Source organism: Plectropomus leopardus, chromosome 18 (assembly GCF_026936395.1).
Source record: "Plectropomus leopardus strain MGB_pleo_1.0 chromosome 18, ASM2693639v1, whole genome shotgun sequence".
Lineage (NCBI taxonomy): Eukaryota > Metazoa > Chordata > Actinopteri > Perciformes > Serranidae > Plectropomus > Plectropomus leopardus.
The window spans coordinates 32,223,050-32,240,275 of NC_142193.1; the positions used below are offsets into that span (position 1 = coordinate 32,223,050).

The 17,226-nt window shown below is 39.6% G+C and overlaps 1 protein-coding gene across 6 annotated transcripts in view; it reads left to right on the forward strand.

Annotated features, from left to right (window-relative positions):
• Window positions 1–17,226, forward strand: part of nfixb (nuclear factor I/Xb) — a 207,693-nt gene that overhangs the window by 16,862 nt on the left and 173,605 nt on the right. Inside the window, exon 3 of one of the 6 annotated variants that reach the window (XM_088069563.1) lies at window positions 11,282–11,317. The exons of 4 other annotated variants lie outside the window; for them this stretch is intronic. In XM_088069563.1, coding sequence (XP_087925689.1) covers window positions 11,282–11,317 — 36 coding nt within the window. Of the gene's footprint in view, window positions 1–6,807; window positions 7,189–11,281; window positions 11,318–17,226 lie in introns of those variants that run through there. One more of the 6 variants, XM_088069569.1, reaches the window with a different exon arrangement.

The window sequence follows — 17,226 nt, forward strand, 5'->3', positions numbered from 1 at the left end:
AGAATGTGTTGGCCAGAAAATTTTGAGCATCAAAGCTTAATTTCTTGCTTTTCAGTGAATTTTATGCGCCAATTTGTGCATTTTCTTCTGCGTTAATTTATGATGTTAACTCAAATGTGGATTGGATTTATTTTTCTTGTGCTGCATTCAGACGCATTTCACACGTTTTTTAAATCTTTGGGCCGTGAGCAAATTTTTGTAATTTCTTTCAGTAACATGAAGAAAAAGGCAATGAGCAACTTAGCAACAAATGTCTCACAAATTGCAAGAATATGTTTTTAAAGCTTTGTTTTCCGTGCCCTTTCCTTTTTTTATTTTTTTATTTATTTTACTATTTTCTTGCTAATTTCTGGGTTATTTCTTCTTAAATTGATCATTGTCTTCTTCCCATGTTTTTGAAATAAATCAAGCCAAATTGCCTGGTTTATAAGGGTTAATGACTTAAATTTATTCAAAAAGTCCTTTGCTCTTTTTATGTTTTAATTTGGGCGGACAGATCTACACCTCTGTATACTGTATACAGGCTGTCGACTCTGGCCCGGGACGCCAGCAGCACTTTGTGGTTTACATACTGATTAAAGTCAATGAGCTCCTCTAATATAAAGACAAACGTGATACTGAACTCCTCCAATTACAAACAGATTTGGTAAATTTACCAATTAATATAGAAAGCAGGAACACATCACACAATAAGGCCCTCGAGAGACATTAGATACAAACATTTATTTTTAGCGCTCAAAGGGTAGAAAAACACACTGGAGTCAATCTAAAAATGGCAAAAATAAAAAGGCTAATATTCACAATCCTCCAAATTCATTCATATAGTGAGGAAGAAAATGAAAACTTGCAACTAGAAAATACTTTGAACTAGTGATCCCACCATATTTAACTTTGGAAAAACACCTTGAATAATAATAATAATAATAACAATTTAAATAGGAGAAAAACATTTTTTACCTCTTTTTTTGGGTTTGTTGTTGTTTAATCTCTTTGTAGTTGCATCTTTTTGTGGTTTATGTGTCTTTGTGGTGATTTTTTTTGTCTCTGAGATAGTTTTATGTGATTTGTTTTGCACATTTCGTGGCTTATTTGTCTCTGCAGTTTCTTGCTCATCTCTTTGTGGTCATTTTGAGTCATTTTTTAGGTAGTTTTTTGTCTCTTTGTATTCATTTTTTGTCTTGGTGATAATTTTGTGTCTCATTGGGGTGTTTTTTGTCTCTGCAGTTCTGCTGCATCTCTTTGTGGTCTTTTTGAGTTTTAGGTCTCTTTATAGTCATATTATGCCTCTTTATAGTTGTTTTGTATCTTGTTAAGATAGTTTTGTGTCTCTTTGTGTTTGTTTTGTGTCTCTTTAAGGTAGTTTTGTGTCTCTGTAGTGATTTTGATCATTTGTGTCACTTTGTGGTTCTTTTGTGTTGTCTTGCCCATTCTTGTGGTCATATGTGTCTGTTTGCAGGTATTTTCGATGTCTTTGCGGTCATTTTCAATCTCTTTGTGGTCTTTTTGAGTCCCTTCACGATAGTTTGATGTCTTTTTAGGTACTTTTATTTCTCTTTAAGGTAGTTTTATGTCTCTTTGTAGTCATTTTATGTCTCTTCAAGGTCCCTTTGTGTTGTTTGTACGTAATTTGTGTCTCTTTTCAGTTTCCTTGCATCTCTCTGTGGTCTTTTTGTGTCTTTTTGCAGATGTTTTGTGTCTCTTCCTGGTCGATTCGTGTTCATTTGAGTGACATTGAGTGACAACCAGGCGGCCCCCTGACACTTTTGGCCCCTGGGCCTTTGCCCATGAGGCTTTCTCAGTACATCATTCATGTAAACATGAGATCAGCAACTTGCCTTTTCTTGCTTTGTAGCAGAGAACAGCAGAATGACCGTTAACAATAGGAGAGAGCGAGAAAGTGCAGAAATTAGGATTGAAACGTTCTGGATTATTAACAATGGATATATATTGATGAATCAATATTTTTGACAACATTACTTGAAACGATTTTGTGTTTTTTAAGAACCCAGGACTTTAAAATGATGAGATGAGTTGGTGGAAGAAGTCTTTTTCAGTGATCTTGTGACCCCTCTGGTTTATCCCCAGGTTAAGAGCCACTTCCATGAATGCTGTGTGTAAACTGTGAGTCCTCACACTTACAGCCAGGTGTGGCATCATCACCACTTTGAGATCATTTCAGATTTGCGGTTACACTGTCATCCTTGAACAACCTGTTCTGCAGACCTGAAGCTTCCCTCAAGTCTCCGACGGGGGAATAAATGACACATCCGCTCCTGTGATCATTTATTAGCTGCGTTTTTAATGCGACTGTGCGACAGCACCGAGCTGATGGGTGAAGTCATTACAGCGCTGGCCTCCCTGCAGCAGTGGTAAATATGTATATTCGGAGCGTGTGAAAAAGCAGAGCCGCAGCAGACCCACCAACCGTAGCATATGGCTCTACCATGTGTTACTTAATGAGAGATTTACTCACACAGACCGCTAAATGTGTGGCTCATTTAAGGAGCCACGGCAGAGGAGTGTTTGCGTGTGTTGCATGCAAGTCGACCCTGTAAAGAAAAGGGGGGTTTGATCCCCGTCTAACCGCTTGCTGTAACCTTTTGCACTCGTTTATTGACTCTTCTGCAAAAAGAGAGCAAAGAAGATCTCTTAAATGTAGCAGGCGGTGAAGTCACCTGCCTGAAGAGAAACCAAAAAGGTGTGTGTGTGTGTGTGTGTGTGTGTGTGTGTGTGTGTGTGTGTGTGTGTGTGTGTGTGTGTGTGTGTGTGTGTGTGTGTGTGTGAAAGTGTGTGAAAGTGTGTGTTGAAGGGTGTGTCTCTTATTAGTCATGTATCGTATTCTCTGAGAGGAATGCTCTAACCTTGGGAGGCCAGGAGGTTGCAGTTTAGCGGCGCACACACACTCCTGACCACACACTCTCTCCCTCCCCGCCTGCGTCTCTGGCTCGCCTATCTGGCCGTGCGCAGTAATTGGCCACACAGCGCCCGGATCCCTTTGTTTCGCCTGCAGAGGCTTGCGGTAGACATGCGCAAGCAGTAGGCCTCATAAATCTGTGGGACTCCAGTGTCAGGCCCGAAATTTCTCTCCACAATGACTTCACTCGCTGCCAAATTCCCGCTGTACCACACTCATGACCAGGGGCGTGTCTAGGATTTGAGGAGACTGGGGGCTTTAGAGGTCCGGAGGGATCCTCCTTTTTGATGAGCAAGCTCTGTTTTGATGCTTTTTTATGCACTCTGGCACCTTATTTACCCTGAATTTTTTTTAAACTTTAACTATGAATTTTGATGTTAAAAATATTAGTTGTAGTTAGTAATTAGTGCTGAGTAGAGTTTAAAAAAGACATCTGTATTTTTCTTGAAAGTGGTGGAATCAAAGTTACAGTACACAGATACATACTTAGTACATTTATTCAAGTATAAGTATGGATAGATTATTAGATTAAGGGATTTTTATCATTATTAAGGACTGTCTGTTATTTATGAGAGGGGAGGGAGTGGTGCAAAAAGGGGGCTGACATGTCAAATATTTACTGGGGAAGGACTTATGTTTTGTTTTTGTTTTTTTTTTAAAAAAAACATGCCCAGGGCAGGTTTTCTTTTAAAAAGAATTGACAAATATTTTTTTATTTTAATTTTTTAATTTTTTATTTTATTTTTATTTTTTTAATGTTTGGTGATTTTTAAAAGTTTTTGGTGACTTTTCTTTTTCTTTCAAATTTTGGCACTTTTTATTATTAAAATACTTGTTTGTTTGTTTTTTTTCTAAAAACTTTTTGGTAATTTAATAAGAAAATGCAATTTTTTCCTTACATTTTTAAGCAACGTAATTCTTATACATTTTTTGCATTTTTTTTCTCCTTTATTTTTTTTGATTTGTACAAACTATTTGTACAGTGATTTTTTTCCTTTAATTTCTTTTCGTCATAAATGTTTTTGGGGCGGATTTAATTTTTGTTTTCTCTAAATTTTTTTTTTCAGATTTTTTTTCTTTTAAAGATTTTCCTGTTTTTTAAAGAAACATGCCTTCCAAAGTCATGGGAGACTCAAGAGAAAATATTTGTAGCTTTGGGGAGGTAAAAAAGAAGAGCAAAAAACCTGCCTCGCACTTCCTCTGATAATTAAAGAACAGTCCCTCACGTCTATTCTATTTTTTTAACAGAATATTTAGATCCAGGGCCATTTATAAAACATTTGGGGTTTCGGTCTTTGACACCAGGCCTAATGATGCCACTGTTCAGGACTGAATCACTCAGAGAGTTTCCTCAGATTGAGCACAATTCTGTGTTTTGGTCAGAGGCTGTGATTATATATCCGTCTCCACTGTTTGCTAGTTTTCGGCTCTGCAGTTCGTGCTGTTTGGCTTGGACTCACTTCACTGGTTTATAAACTACAGTTGTGGCTCCAGACTGGGTCAAATATGGTTCAGTAAATAAATAGTCTTAGCTTTACAGCCTGTGATGAGATAATGCGTCGATTCAAACGCCTGCGAATGAATTTAAGTATATAATCCAGTGCAAACTTTAGCTTTTAATGCATGAGACTTAAGAGCTGAAATCCTCCCATCGGGAGCCCAAACAAAATATTTTATTCATGCATTTGTACTTACATAACCCTGCACGGCTTATCCTGTTATATACATTATTAGCAAAGGCAAATCAGAGACATGCATGTGTCCGTGCCGCTCGCATCATGAGCTGCACAAAGTTTCCACAGGTCATTACAGGGGCGTATTTAAAGTTTAAAATTTAGTTAAAAAGTTTCATGTGCTGCGTTCAAATGCATTTAAGAAGCATTTAACCCTGTGAAGCCTGAGCACATCCGTTTTTATTTCTTTGGACATAAACATGGAGAAAAAGGCAATGAATGATCCATCTGGCAAGAAACTTCCCATGAATTTCAAGAAATTAATAAAAAGTGAGAAGACAATAACCTGAAAAGGGAGTTTTTAAAAAGGTGTTCAGAAAATTAGGGGGAAATATCCCAAAAACTATAATTAGAATTATAGTGATTTTATAAAAAAAAACATGAAACAGGGGTTTTGAGGTTTTGAGTCCTCTATCAGAACATTTTGAGCATCAAACACTTTATTTCCTGCATTCTGATGATTTTTGCCTTTTCTGCATCAGTTTATGATGCACGTGTCTTAATTTGGTCATAAAAATCCTCCACTAATATTTTTACTGGAGGTGAGAAATGTACTACATTTTGAGAGGGTTAAATCTGCACCGATGGACAGACTTCATCCTTTTTTGCCCTGCAGCTGTTTCACCACAAATCTTTTCTGTTGATGCCTTCACATGTTTCCTTCAATACAACAACTGTGTAACTACATGAATCACACACCGAACGACTCATCTGCCTCATAAAATTACACACATAGTGCAGAAACAGGAATAAAGTGCAGAAAAAGACATAAAGTGCAGAAACAGACATAAAGTGCAGAAACAGACATAAAGTGCATTCAGATATGTGCCACAGTTTTCAAGTGCATCACTTGAACACCTCTAGTGAAATTTTTGCACCAATTTCTGCTTTTTCTGCATCATTATGCTGTAAATGTCTTTAATTTTGTCATAAAAGTTTCCACCAGTCTCAATATATGTATACAAACGCATTGTCTTCACACCTCTGCCAGAATTTCTTTTTTTTGTGTCAAGCACTTAATTTTGTGTATTCTAAAGTATTTTGGCTTTTTTTAAAATAAGTTTATAGTGTAAATGTCTTAAGTCTTGTCATAAAAGTCCTCTACTACCTATTTTTTAGTGGGGAGGACAGATTTCCTTTTTGCTCTGCAGCTGTTTCACCACAAATCTGATCTGATGATGCGTCTACGTGTTTCCCTCAATGCAACAACAGTGTAACTACATGAAACACGCACTGAATGATTCATCTGCCTCATAAAATGACACACATGGTGCAGAAACAGACATAAAGTGCAGAGCACAGACGAGTATAGGTTTAAAGTGTACTCAAATGCAACTCAGTTTACAAGTGCATCACCCCTGCAAAGAAATTGTGAGCATCAAACACTTATTTTCCTGCATTCTGGTACAGTTTTTAGAACCTAGTTCTGCCTTTTTGCTTTAATTTATGGTGCAAATATCCTTAATATTGTCATAAAAGTCCTTTGCAAAAAGTTTCCACAAGTCTGACAGTACCTATTTTTGCATTTCTTCATCACTTTATAGTGCAAATGTCTCTAATTTTGTCATAAAAGTTTGCACAAGTTTCACGATATTTATACAAGATTGTTTACTGAACACCTCTGCCAGAATGTTTTTTTTTGGGGGGGTTTTTTTTGCATGAAACACTTAATTCCCTGCATACTGGTGATTTTGCATCAAATTTTGCATTTCTGCATCACTTTAAGGTGCAAATGTCTTAAACTTTGTCATAAAGGTCCCTACACAAAAAATCCACAAGTCTCAGAGTGTACAAGAGTGTTTTAACACCTTTTTCCGCCGTTTTTTTTTTTTTTTTTTGCATCAAATACTTAATTTCCGGCATGCTGGTAACGTTGTTGCACCAATTTTGTCGAAAAACTGCTCTTCTACTTAAATTGTTTTACGGAGGGGGTGCAGATTCCTTTCTTTGCCTTGCAGCTGTTTGAACACAAATCTATTTCGATGATGCGTTTACGTGTTTCCTTCAATGCAACAAATGTGTAACTGTATGAAACACGCGCTGAACAGCTCATCTGCCCTCTGATTATTATTTCCATCTCCAAAACATGCGGGTCAGTGAACGCAACCGGAGCGTGACGTTAACATGTTAAAGATGCGGGAGTAAAGCAGCCCGCTTGCTCCGTGCAGCGAAGATTCATCAAAAGATTTATCTCGTTTCCAAAGTGGGGGAAAAGTCGCGCCAAGCTGCACGTTTTTCAGACGAATCTCTGCGCGTAATAAATAAAATCTGCCGCCTTTTCGGAGGATTCGTTAGAAAGAGGAGAGCGATAAAAGTGGTGCAGGAGGAGAGGGGAGGGAGACAAAGTTTTTTCCCTGAAAGTTTGTGCAAGCTTTCACTTTCTAGGCGGGGTTACTGTAAGCTGCAGCAGCATGGAGTGAGAGAAACAGGACGGCGAGCGATTGCAATGCAGCACTATAGCGAGCTTCCATCCAACTTAAATAAGCTCTCCAAACCTGCTTTCTAAAAATAACCATGTACTCCCCGTACTGCTTGACACAGGTAAACCGCCTTATCTTCTTTCATTGTTCGGGAGGGGGGAGCGTGTAGAGGGGCCGCCGGGGCTTTTATTGCGCTGTGTGTGTGTTTGTGTGTGTGTTATTTAACATGTGTTTATTTGTTGTCTCAAACTCCAACTCCGCGCGGCTCGTCCCGACTTTGAGCGCGCTTCTTTCCGCCGCAGGAAAACTTTTCTCCCCGCACATGGTTTTTTGGAGAGAAAATGGCGCTTCTCCCGAAATGTATTTCATATAAAAAAGAAGGAGGGGAGCGCGCAGGATGAGGAGGAGGAGGAGGGGAGCGCGTGCAGGGACAGACAGCCGCAGTGTGCAGCGGAGGTTAATGTTACCGCTGGAAGATTTTTCCAAGTCTTCTCGGCTCCGCGCAGTTTTTGGCCGCTGTGAGGAGTTGCAGGAGAGCAGGGCGCACACCGCCGCCTTTAGGGCTGCTTTCATGTGGAGACCGGAGCTAGTGTGTGTGTGCGCGCGCGTGCGCGTGCGTGCATGTATGTGCATGTATGTGTGTCATTATAAACTGCGAGTCTTCTGAGATAGTGTTTTCTGGATCTTTGCTGCAAGTTTTTTGATTGCAACACGTGCTCACATGCAGGATTTAATATTCATATTTCAGCCTCTGTGTCTTTACTGGACTTTTTTCCCTCCATGCACCACATATGAGCACACAGCAGCTGCTTTTCCTGCTAGACAAACTTTACAAAACAAATGTCAGTTTAATTTTACTGTACAGCCTAAATTTGCTTCCTCTAACACGTTTCTGCACTTCATTTTTTAACAGATTTTAATTTAGAATTAGTCATATTTACCACAATTTCTTGTTTGGCTATTTGTTACTTTGTTGTGCAGGAAATGGCAGCAAATGTATTTTTTTTAGTATGATACACTGAGGTGAAATAAGTCTTTTCAAGTGGGAGGCATCTGGAATAACTTAGCTTTTAAAAATGCTTTACAGCCATATTTTAACTCCATATTTTCCCTTCCTTTTAAATTATGTCCTCTAACATGTTTCTGCGCCTCATTATTTCACCTTTAAAAACATTTTTCCGAGCTATTCATGTTGAAATGTGTAGCCAGTTTTTGGAAATCAGTCACCATATTTGACACTATTTGTTGTTTGTGACCTTGCTGCTGTTGTTGTCGTGCAGGAAATGTCAGGAAATGTAGTTTTTAGTGTAACAGAGTGTTTTCTTCAGGTGTGAGGCATCTGGAATAACGTAGCTTTTTAGAAAAGCTTTTCCGCCATATTTAACTCTTTATTTTCTCTGCTTTCGTGCTTTTAAAAAAAACTTCCACGGACATGTTTCTGCAGGTTATCTGCACCTCATTACTCCATTTATAAACACATTATTTAAAGCTTTTTAAATGAAAAAGTGCAGCCAATTCATAGAAATCAATCATCATATTAAACGCTATTTCTTTTTTGGATATTTAGTACTTTGACACAGTTGTTGTTGCGCAGGAAATGTCCGGAAATGTATTTTTATTAGTGTGATGCAGTGTGGTGAAATGAGTCTCTGTAGGTGTGAGGCATCAGGAATATCTTACCTTTTAAAAATTCTTTCCAGACATAATTTAACTCTTAATTTTCTCTGCCTTTTCAGTCATAAATCATAGTAAAACCTCCACTTTTACTCATTAATTGTAAAATAAAAATACCAGATTTAAGACGGTGAAAGAGAGTAAACAGTGAATATAAAACGCTGCTTGCAGAACTTTTGTCAGTGAGCTTTTTTGCAGCTTTCGTGCTTGCAGGTTTACGCACTGCAGCCGTGCAACCTTTATTTCCAAAATCCAACAATCCCTCTCACATTTTTCATCTATATATCTTTGATAAAGCATCTAAATAAAACCCTAAATTTCACTAAATGTATCCCCCCCTGCACCTCCAGACAAAGCCTTTTTAAGATTTTTCCAGGTCTTTAAGGTTTGACTGAAGCCAAGCGGTGGCAGCAACCTGCCCACAGCTGCTGGAAGTCTTTACTCTTATAAAGCAGACTTGTTTATCCCTCATTGGCTTCGTCTGACAGTGGACTGCCAGGCCCCGTTTGAAGTGTAATTCAAGCCTGATTTTTACAGTGGTTTTATTAAAAGAGTTTTTCCTCTCGACGGCTGCTACCAGAGGCTGAGAGGATGTTCCCGGCTCCTCTCGTGCGGGCACAAGTCTCGTCTGGTTCCCATTTAGGAACATCACCAGCGAGGATCATAACGTCGTCCTCTCGCTGACACCAAACGGGGAGAGGAGTTTTTTATTATATTATTATTATTTTCCCTTAATTCCTCTTTTTATTGGAGAAACTATTATAGGCTGCTCAGTGTGTTGACTTTAGAGTCAGCAGGGGAAAAGTGGCTCAGACAGAAAATAGAAACAGACTGAGAAACAATACTTACATCTGTCTTATACATCATGATATGTCTGTACAGTAGTGCGAAGTACATTTACTCAAGTACTGTACTTTGATATGTTTTTGAGGTACTTGTACCTTACTTGAGAATTTTATTTTCTTGCCACTTTACTATGCTTCAGAGGGAAATATTGCACTTTTCACTTTGCTACATTTGTCTGACACCTTTAGTTACTTTACAAATTAAGATTTTTGCATAAAAACATAAGAAGAGTTTACAAAATATGATTTTTTGTTATAAATTAAATTACCAAACAGTTTATACAACAACAGCTGCGATGATTAGTTGATTTATCAATCAGTTGATTCACAGAAAATTAATTGCCAACTGTTTTGATAAACATTGAAGGCTTTTTCTATTATTTTTTATTTTTCAGTTTTGGGGTTGTGTTTTTATTTTGAGTTTTTTGGGTGTGTGGGTTTTTTGTTTATTTATATTTTTTTAATAGATTTTTTTGCATTTGCTACTTTTAATATTTGAAGTGTGTTTTTCTGATTTTTTTACTTCCACTCGAGTAGTATTTTCAATGCAGGACTTGTAACAGTATTACACAGTGCGATTTTAGTACTTTAGCTTAAATAATGGATCTGAATACTTCTTCCACCACTGTGAATTTGTGTGTGTATATGTGTGTGTGTGTGTGTGTGTGTGTGTGTGTGTGTGTGTGTGTGTGTGTGTGTGTGTAAAAGATATTTTATGTAAAAATAATCATTGAGCATATCCTCAGAGGCCCTCAGAGCTGATGACTTTATCTGTAATTGATAAAAAAAAATCTTCCACAGCAGAAAATCTCTGAACAAAAGCAGCTTTTATTTGGCAACATAAATTTCCCTCCGTTAATTGACAACAGGAGCTCGTGCAGTGTAACGCAGCACACATGTTGCACATGATGCACAGTGTGCCGGTGGCTGGGCACGAATCACCTCTTACATGTGTCTTTTTAAAAAAATGTTGTACCTTGTTGAGCAGAGAAGACACAACTTTCCCTCTCCGTGCAGTGCACACACACCAGCTCTCACTCTCACACACACTCACACACACTCTCAGCATTCCCTTGCAGCTCCGTCTACAGACGGAGAGGCACATTTTGTTTATTTAATTGCTGTTAATAATTAAAAATTCGAGCTTGGACCTCGAATATGGCAATAATTGTAAACAATCGAATGAATTATTAACTGTGATAGAGGCTTTGCTGGAGAGCAGCAGCGTGCTGGGATGTGACGGACGGTGCGTAATGACAGGAGTGTGTGCGTGCGTGTGTGTGTTTTTCACGCTGGACAAAAAAACTTCGGCCTATTTTAAATGCAGTATGTTTGAGGAAGTGGGAGCACTCATATTTTTTAATTTCACATTCATTTCTATTAAAAAAATACATTCAAAGCATTTATTACAATTTCTTGGCATCATTTTTTTCTTGTAATTCAACTATTTATTTGACTTTTTTCCCTCCAAAGTGTCCATTCTCTTGCAGGGCACAATGACGCAGCACTAATCTGCAGTCTTTGAATAATTTTTGGTTTGATTGCATTTTTAAATGTGTGCAGTTTTAACATGCAGCACGTGATGTTTTAATCTCACACTGTTTTTGCGTCATTTTAACTTATTCCTTCCCTCTGCCCCCCTCTGCCCGCCTGGACGCTGACCCCTGCTCTCCTAACACCCTCTCAACACTAAAGTATTACCCTACTCACCTTCTAAACAATGCCTTAGTGGTAAGTCCTGTTTAGTCCCTATTTATTCCGCATTAGGTGTTTGTGTTTTTATATTTTACATCTTGAGGAAATGTTTTGTTTTTCTTTTTCTTTTTTTGTGGTGCTCCTGCAGGGCCGCTCGCGCAGACCTGCAGCGGTTACAGGCCCGTGCAGGAGAGAGATTATTTTGCACACACTCTGTGGAAAGTTGCATTTTCTCTCTGTGTGTTTTTGGCTTCAACTACACGACTTTTTTGTTGCAATGCAGCAGCGTAAAGAGACCAAAACGCTGCGCAGCTTCAACCGCGATGTGTTTTCATGTGTGCAGAGGGAACTAAATTTTGATTAAAAAAAAAAAAAGTTATGCATGTATTCAAAAATACCAGCCTTCAGTTTGAAATGTCTCATTTTGATTTTTTTTTTCAAAGTGCGCTCCACTTTTCCTTCAGGCTTTGCGTCTTTCTCATGCAGCTGCAGGATCCTGTTTGCATACGCTAATTATCGGACAGTTAATTTTCGATCTATTTTAATAGTGGAGAGGATGGTGCAAAATGTAGGTGGCGCTTTATGTAATTTTTAAGAATTTTGGAGGGAGCTTATGTTGTTTTGATTTGGCTTATCGGAGGGATGTTCAACTTTACATGGCTGTATTTTGTATTTATTCTAAATACTCTCAGAACCTCAAAACCTACAAGTGGGTTAGAAAAGCATGTTTTCTTTAAAATCAGCAAAATCACACCATTTGTCTCAGCCAGAAATTGTAAAATGAGGTTATTTAGGGACTGTTCGTTATTTATGAGGGGGGAAGGGTGGTGCAAAATTGGGCGGCATGTCCAATAATTTTCAAAGCACGGGGAGGGAGTCAAGTTTTTTGAATGGGTGAGGGACATTCAACTCTAAATAGTTACATTTTGCATTCATTTTAAATACCCTCACAACAAGAGGGGTTTTAAAGGCATTTTTTCATCTAGCACCTTAAAAGTGAGGTAATTTATCACCAGAATCTGTGAGATATGGTTATTTACGGTGAAGGGGAGGGTTATGCATTGAGCCTCAGTCAGTCAAGGGAAAATATCTCTGGGAATGGTCATGATATTTAAAAAAAACAAAACAAAGCAAGCCATACCCCACTCTAAAAAAATAAAGTACACTCCCTAAGATTGACAATTTAAGTGACAAATGTTTTTTTTCATGTTTTCTCCGTCTGTCAGAGGTCAACTCTGCCTTGAGGTCACCGTCTCAGCGTACATGACTTATTGCTTTTCTCCTCCCAGTCCGAAGCGCCGCGCCGTTTCTTTATCAGCTGCTATGTGTTGCTCTGAGAGGATGTATTATATTTTTCTTACGTCACCAGCAGCCGTTATCAGCCGCTATCAGAGAGACGTGTTTTCAGTGAAAATATCAAAGCATGAGCTCGTTTGTTTTATGTGAAAATCTGATTAAATGAAATGTAATCAATATCTGCACTCTGAGGCATTAACTTTACATTTACACGTATTTGATGAGGTGGACCTTACACACACACACACACACACACACACACACACACAAATCTGTCTCTTCCCAAGGCCTGCAAAATGAGTTGGAACAGCTGTTGAGAGGATTAAAATCTGATGGAACCACAGTCTGAATAAACACAAAACGTTGGATTTTTCACAATTAAAGACACATGCACATATAGGCATGCACGCCTGTGCACACGGACATGCAAACGTGCACCTAAAACCTTTCGGTGTGTTCATGCCAATTAGGTCCTGTGAGCTATCACTGGATTAGCCGGGGTGCCAGTTTCCAGGCGACCGTGTCTCACCTTTATCCTTTAATTCAAGCCAATGGCTGCAGTTTGGAGCTCCAGAGTCACATTTGCAAGGAGTTCAGGATTACATTTCTCAGATATTGAATTATGGTATCACTGTGGGTTTTGGTTCAGTTGCACACTAGTTTAATCGTCTTAATTGTTTATATATATGTATATACAGTCCCGGTGATGCCAAACAGCAGAGAAGTGTAGTTTTTGTGGAGCCAGTAAAGCACTCTGCTTCTGGACAGCAGACAGAAGAATGAACTCATAGCACCCTTGATTGACAGGTAGGGCTGATCTATTGTGCTCTCTTGTAACTGTGTGTGTGTGTGTGTGTGTGTGTGTGTGTGTGTGTGTGTGCGTGCGGTGCATGTGTAAGAAGGGAAGACAGGCAGGGAGTACAAGGGTGAAATCGGAGTCGCTGATTGGCCGCACTGCTGTTTTGTGCTGTGCCGGCAGCGCCGGATCTTTTCCCCTCATCACGGGACACCAGGAGGTCATGATGCCAGACACTTGCCTGGGACACCGTGTTCCTTTTACTTATTCATTCACACACCACGCGGCCAGTTACAGGCCAAACCACCGCAAAAACCATCGACATGAAAACACACTTGAGTGTTTGCACATTAAACTTGGGATTTTTTTTCTATTTTTTTTATAGTGTGATAAAAATAATTTTGTTGCTCAGTGAGTACAAACACATTTATGTTTGTGTCAAAAGAATCGAGGATGACCTTTCCTTAAAACCGACCCAAATGCTGGCAAAATACATCTTTGCAAACCACCAACATGCCACACCCACATGTTACAGATACAGACTCAGTGTTTCAGCAGCACCGTGGTTTATGTGTGGTTAGGTTAAGGCACAAAATCCACTTAATAGTCCAGAAAAAGATAATTTTTTGGCTAAAATATTATGATGGGCACATTCTCATTTGTAAACGCAGCTGTGTCTCAGTAAGAAACAACCGTTTTTCATGGCATATACGGGGTGGAAAAGCAGATGGTAAAAAACCAACTGTTTCATGGCACTTTGCTCAGCTGAAAATTTAACTATGTCTCACTGAAAAAAACAGCCACTTTTTGTGGCAGCATCCTGGCTGGAAATGCAGCGGTATCTCTGTAAAAGACTAACCGCTTTTCATGGCACTGTCCTGGCTAGAAAAGCAGTAATGTCTGTAAAGAATAACTGCTTTTTGTGGCATGTTTGCTGCTGGAAATGCAACTATGTCTCGGTAAAAAAACAGCCACTTTTGAGGCACTATGCCGGCTGGAAATGCAGCTGTGTCATGGTGAAAACCAACTGCTTTTTGTGGTACTTTCCTGGCCTGAAATACAGCAATGTCTGTAAAAAACAACCACTTTTTGGGTCATGTTCACAGCTGGAAATGCAGCTGTCTCAGTAAAAACACCCACTTTTCCTGGCACTTTCCAGCTGGAAACTCAGCTATGTCTCAGTAAAAGATAACTGCTTTTTGTGTCACTACCCTGGCTGGAAACATCGGGATTTTTTCAGTAGAAACAACTGATTTTTGTGGTGCTATCCCAGCTGGAAATGCAGTGATGTCCCAGTACGAAAACAGCTGCTTTCCTGGTTTATTTAAGGTGGCATTTTTGTTTATCCTCCTTCCATCGGCGCCAGCAGCCTGAAACAGGGATGTAGTCCTGTTGACAGATCCCAGAGATTCAGATGTGGACTTTTTGTTATCTTTGCAGCTTCAAAATTGGTATCGTGTTGTGGATTATTTGCATTCTGATCATATAGCAGCGCAGCTTATGAGGGTTTCTGTGATTAATGTCTTTGTCAGTGATATAAATTTCCTGTGTTTATTGTCAGCTGGTGACTGGGGGCCACCGTGCGTCAGCAGCAGTGAATTTACAGCACTTTTTTTTTTTTGCAAAGAAATTCTCTCTTTGGTGGCAGAGACAAAGACGAGATGAGCTGGGCGCATTTTGGCAGCGGGCGATATAGATTTGAATTAAGTAGCATGTAGTTTTTATCTGGAGCTGCATGCAGAGAGAGGCAGAACCAACTGTGTCTCATTCAATATCAGCACAGCTGTCCCAGCATCCGTGGAGAATGGATTCCTCCTGCTATTGCCATGGGAGGCTCCAGCCAAGAAGAATGGGAGGATATCCAGTGTGTGTGTGTGTGTGTGTGTGTGTGTGTGTGTGTGTGTGTGTGTGTGTGTGTGTGTGTGTGTGTGTGTGTGTGTGTGGAGTCATACGCTGGTGTGTGTCTGTGTCTGTCTCTGTGTGTGTGTGATTTTTGCATGTGTGTGTCATGTTGTCTCCACCCGACTCACTTTTCCTTCGCTCATGTCACCTCTGGCATGGATTAGTCTTTGGCACAACCCTGGCAGCGCCCGCGGCCCCACTGTGGTTCTGTGGTCGCCGATATGTTGTGCTGTTGCCATGGCTACTGAACACACTCACACACACAGAGACACATACACATGCACACACGGGTGCTAAATTACATAATTGAGCTAGAATATAAAGAGGAACACAAAATACTTATATGCGAGCAGAGAGGTGGATATGAATTCAGGCAGACAAAGTGAGCCTTCACCACGAGCCGAAAACTGAAATGCATTTGGTGAATATTTGAGAGCTTTGTCATAGCTGAGCTTCGGACATCAGTACAGCATGTTCTTTCCTCCGTTTTTGAGTCATAACTCTAAATAACAGAGCTGCCATTATGTGGGTATTTGGAGCGTTGTGACAGCCGATCTGACGGGGTAGCTGAGGGCAAGGTGTTTGTGGCGACACACAAGTGGTGTTTGTGTGAAACAAAAAGATCCACAGTGTTTGTTTGAGAGCGGGCGTGGCACCTCACCAAAGGTTTACACAGATACACCACGAGGCACTTTTTTGATCTTGTATTTGTGAAAGCATCAGTGATATCTCACATTTCTGTCACACTTGGCTGACGCTGGAGTGGGCTTCAAGGGCAAGACCTTTGCAAAGTAAAGAACCATATCATTTAAGATTAAGGAGTCTGTTTTCGTCATTTTAAGGCCCCTCCGCCCCCAGACTAGGCCACCAAAAAGTGCACCGGGCTTTGAAGGCAATTTTAATAGTGGCCAAACAGTGTATTAATGCCATCACGTGATGCCCTGCATTCCAAAAAGCGGTTTTCCTGTGGAGTTGCATGGCGAAAGGGACATTTGTAAATCAGTGGATGGATTTTTGTGAGCACCAACCCCCCATGAAATGACTCATTTTACAACCTGGATTTGACCCATTTGGTCTGATAACTTTTTGAAAGTGTAGAAGATGCACAATGAAATAAAAAATGTATCCTCATTCAACTTAGGAGAAACCAATTGTGCAATAGTTCCATGATGCTTTAACTACAAGGTGTGTGCAATATGTGTTATATGCAGTGTATGTGCAGCATGATCTATACGCAATTTGTGCAAAATGTGCAGTTTTATTGTTGTGATTTGGTGCAGATAGTGCTGTTTTATTCATATATGGTTTGTTTAATTGTGACTGTGAAGACATGTATGGTTGCAGCATCTGAGTCCAAGACAAATTTTCATGCGGGAACAATAGAGTATCGTAGAATATCGTATCGTATCGTAGCGTAGCACACCTTTTAAATGCCTGTGTCCCTTTCTGTGTCCCCTCTCTAAATTTGGAAGTTTTTGTGGGTCTGTGAACGCAACACAGGTGGAACTCGTCATGAGGTTTTTTTTTTCCTTAGCAGCAGTTTGAATAGTTGCGGTGTGGATAATTGATCTGTCGATCTTGTCAGAACGATGGATGGGAGGAGCAGCTGCTGCAGAGGTGAATGAAAGCAAACTTTTAGCTCCACAGAAATGAATGGCTGAATTTCGTAGTAAAGTAAAAAGTACAATATTTCCCTGACATTTAGTGGAGTAGAGGTATAAAGTAAAATGAATATAAAAATACTCAAGTAAAGTACAAGTATACTTGAGTAAATGTACTTAGTTACATTCCACCACTGCTTAAACTTTGAGTTGAGGGGAGCTCAGAGAAACAGCAGATGACCGTGAAAAGTAGCTTCAAAACTGCTCATTTTGCACCCAAACATGCAGATGTGACAATAAGCAACACATTTTTTATGAAAGAAGCTGTACAGTGTGAATGTGATATTATC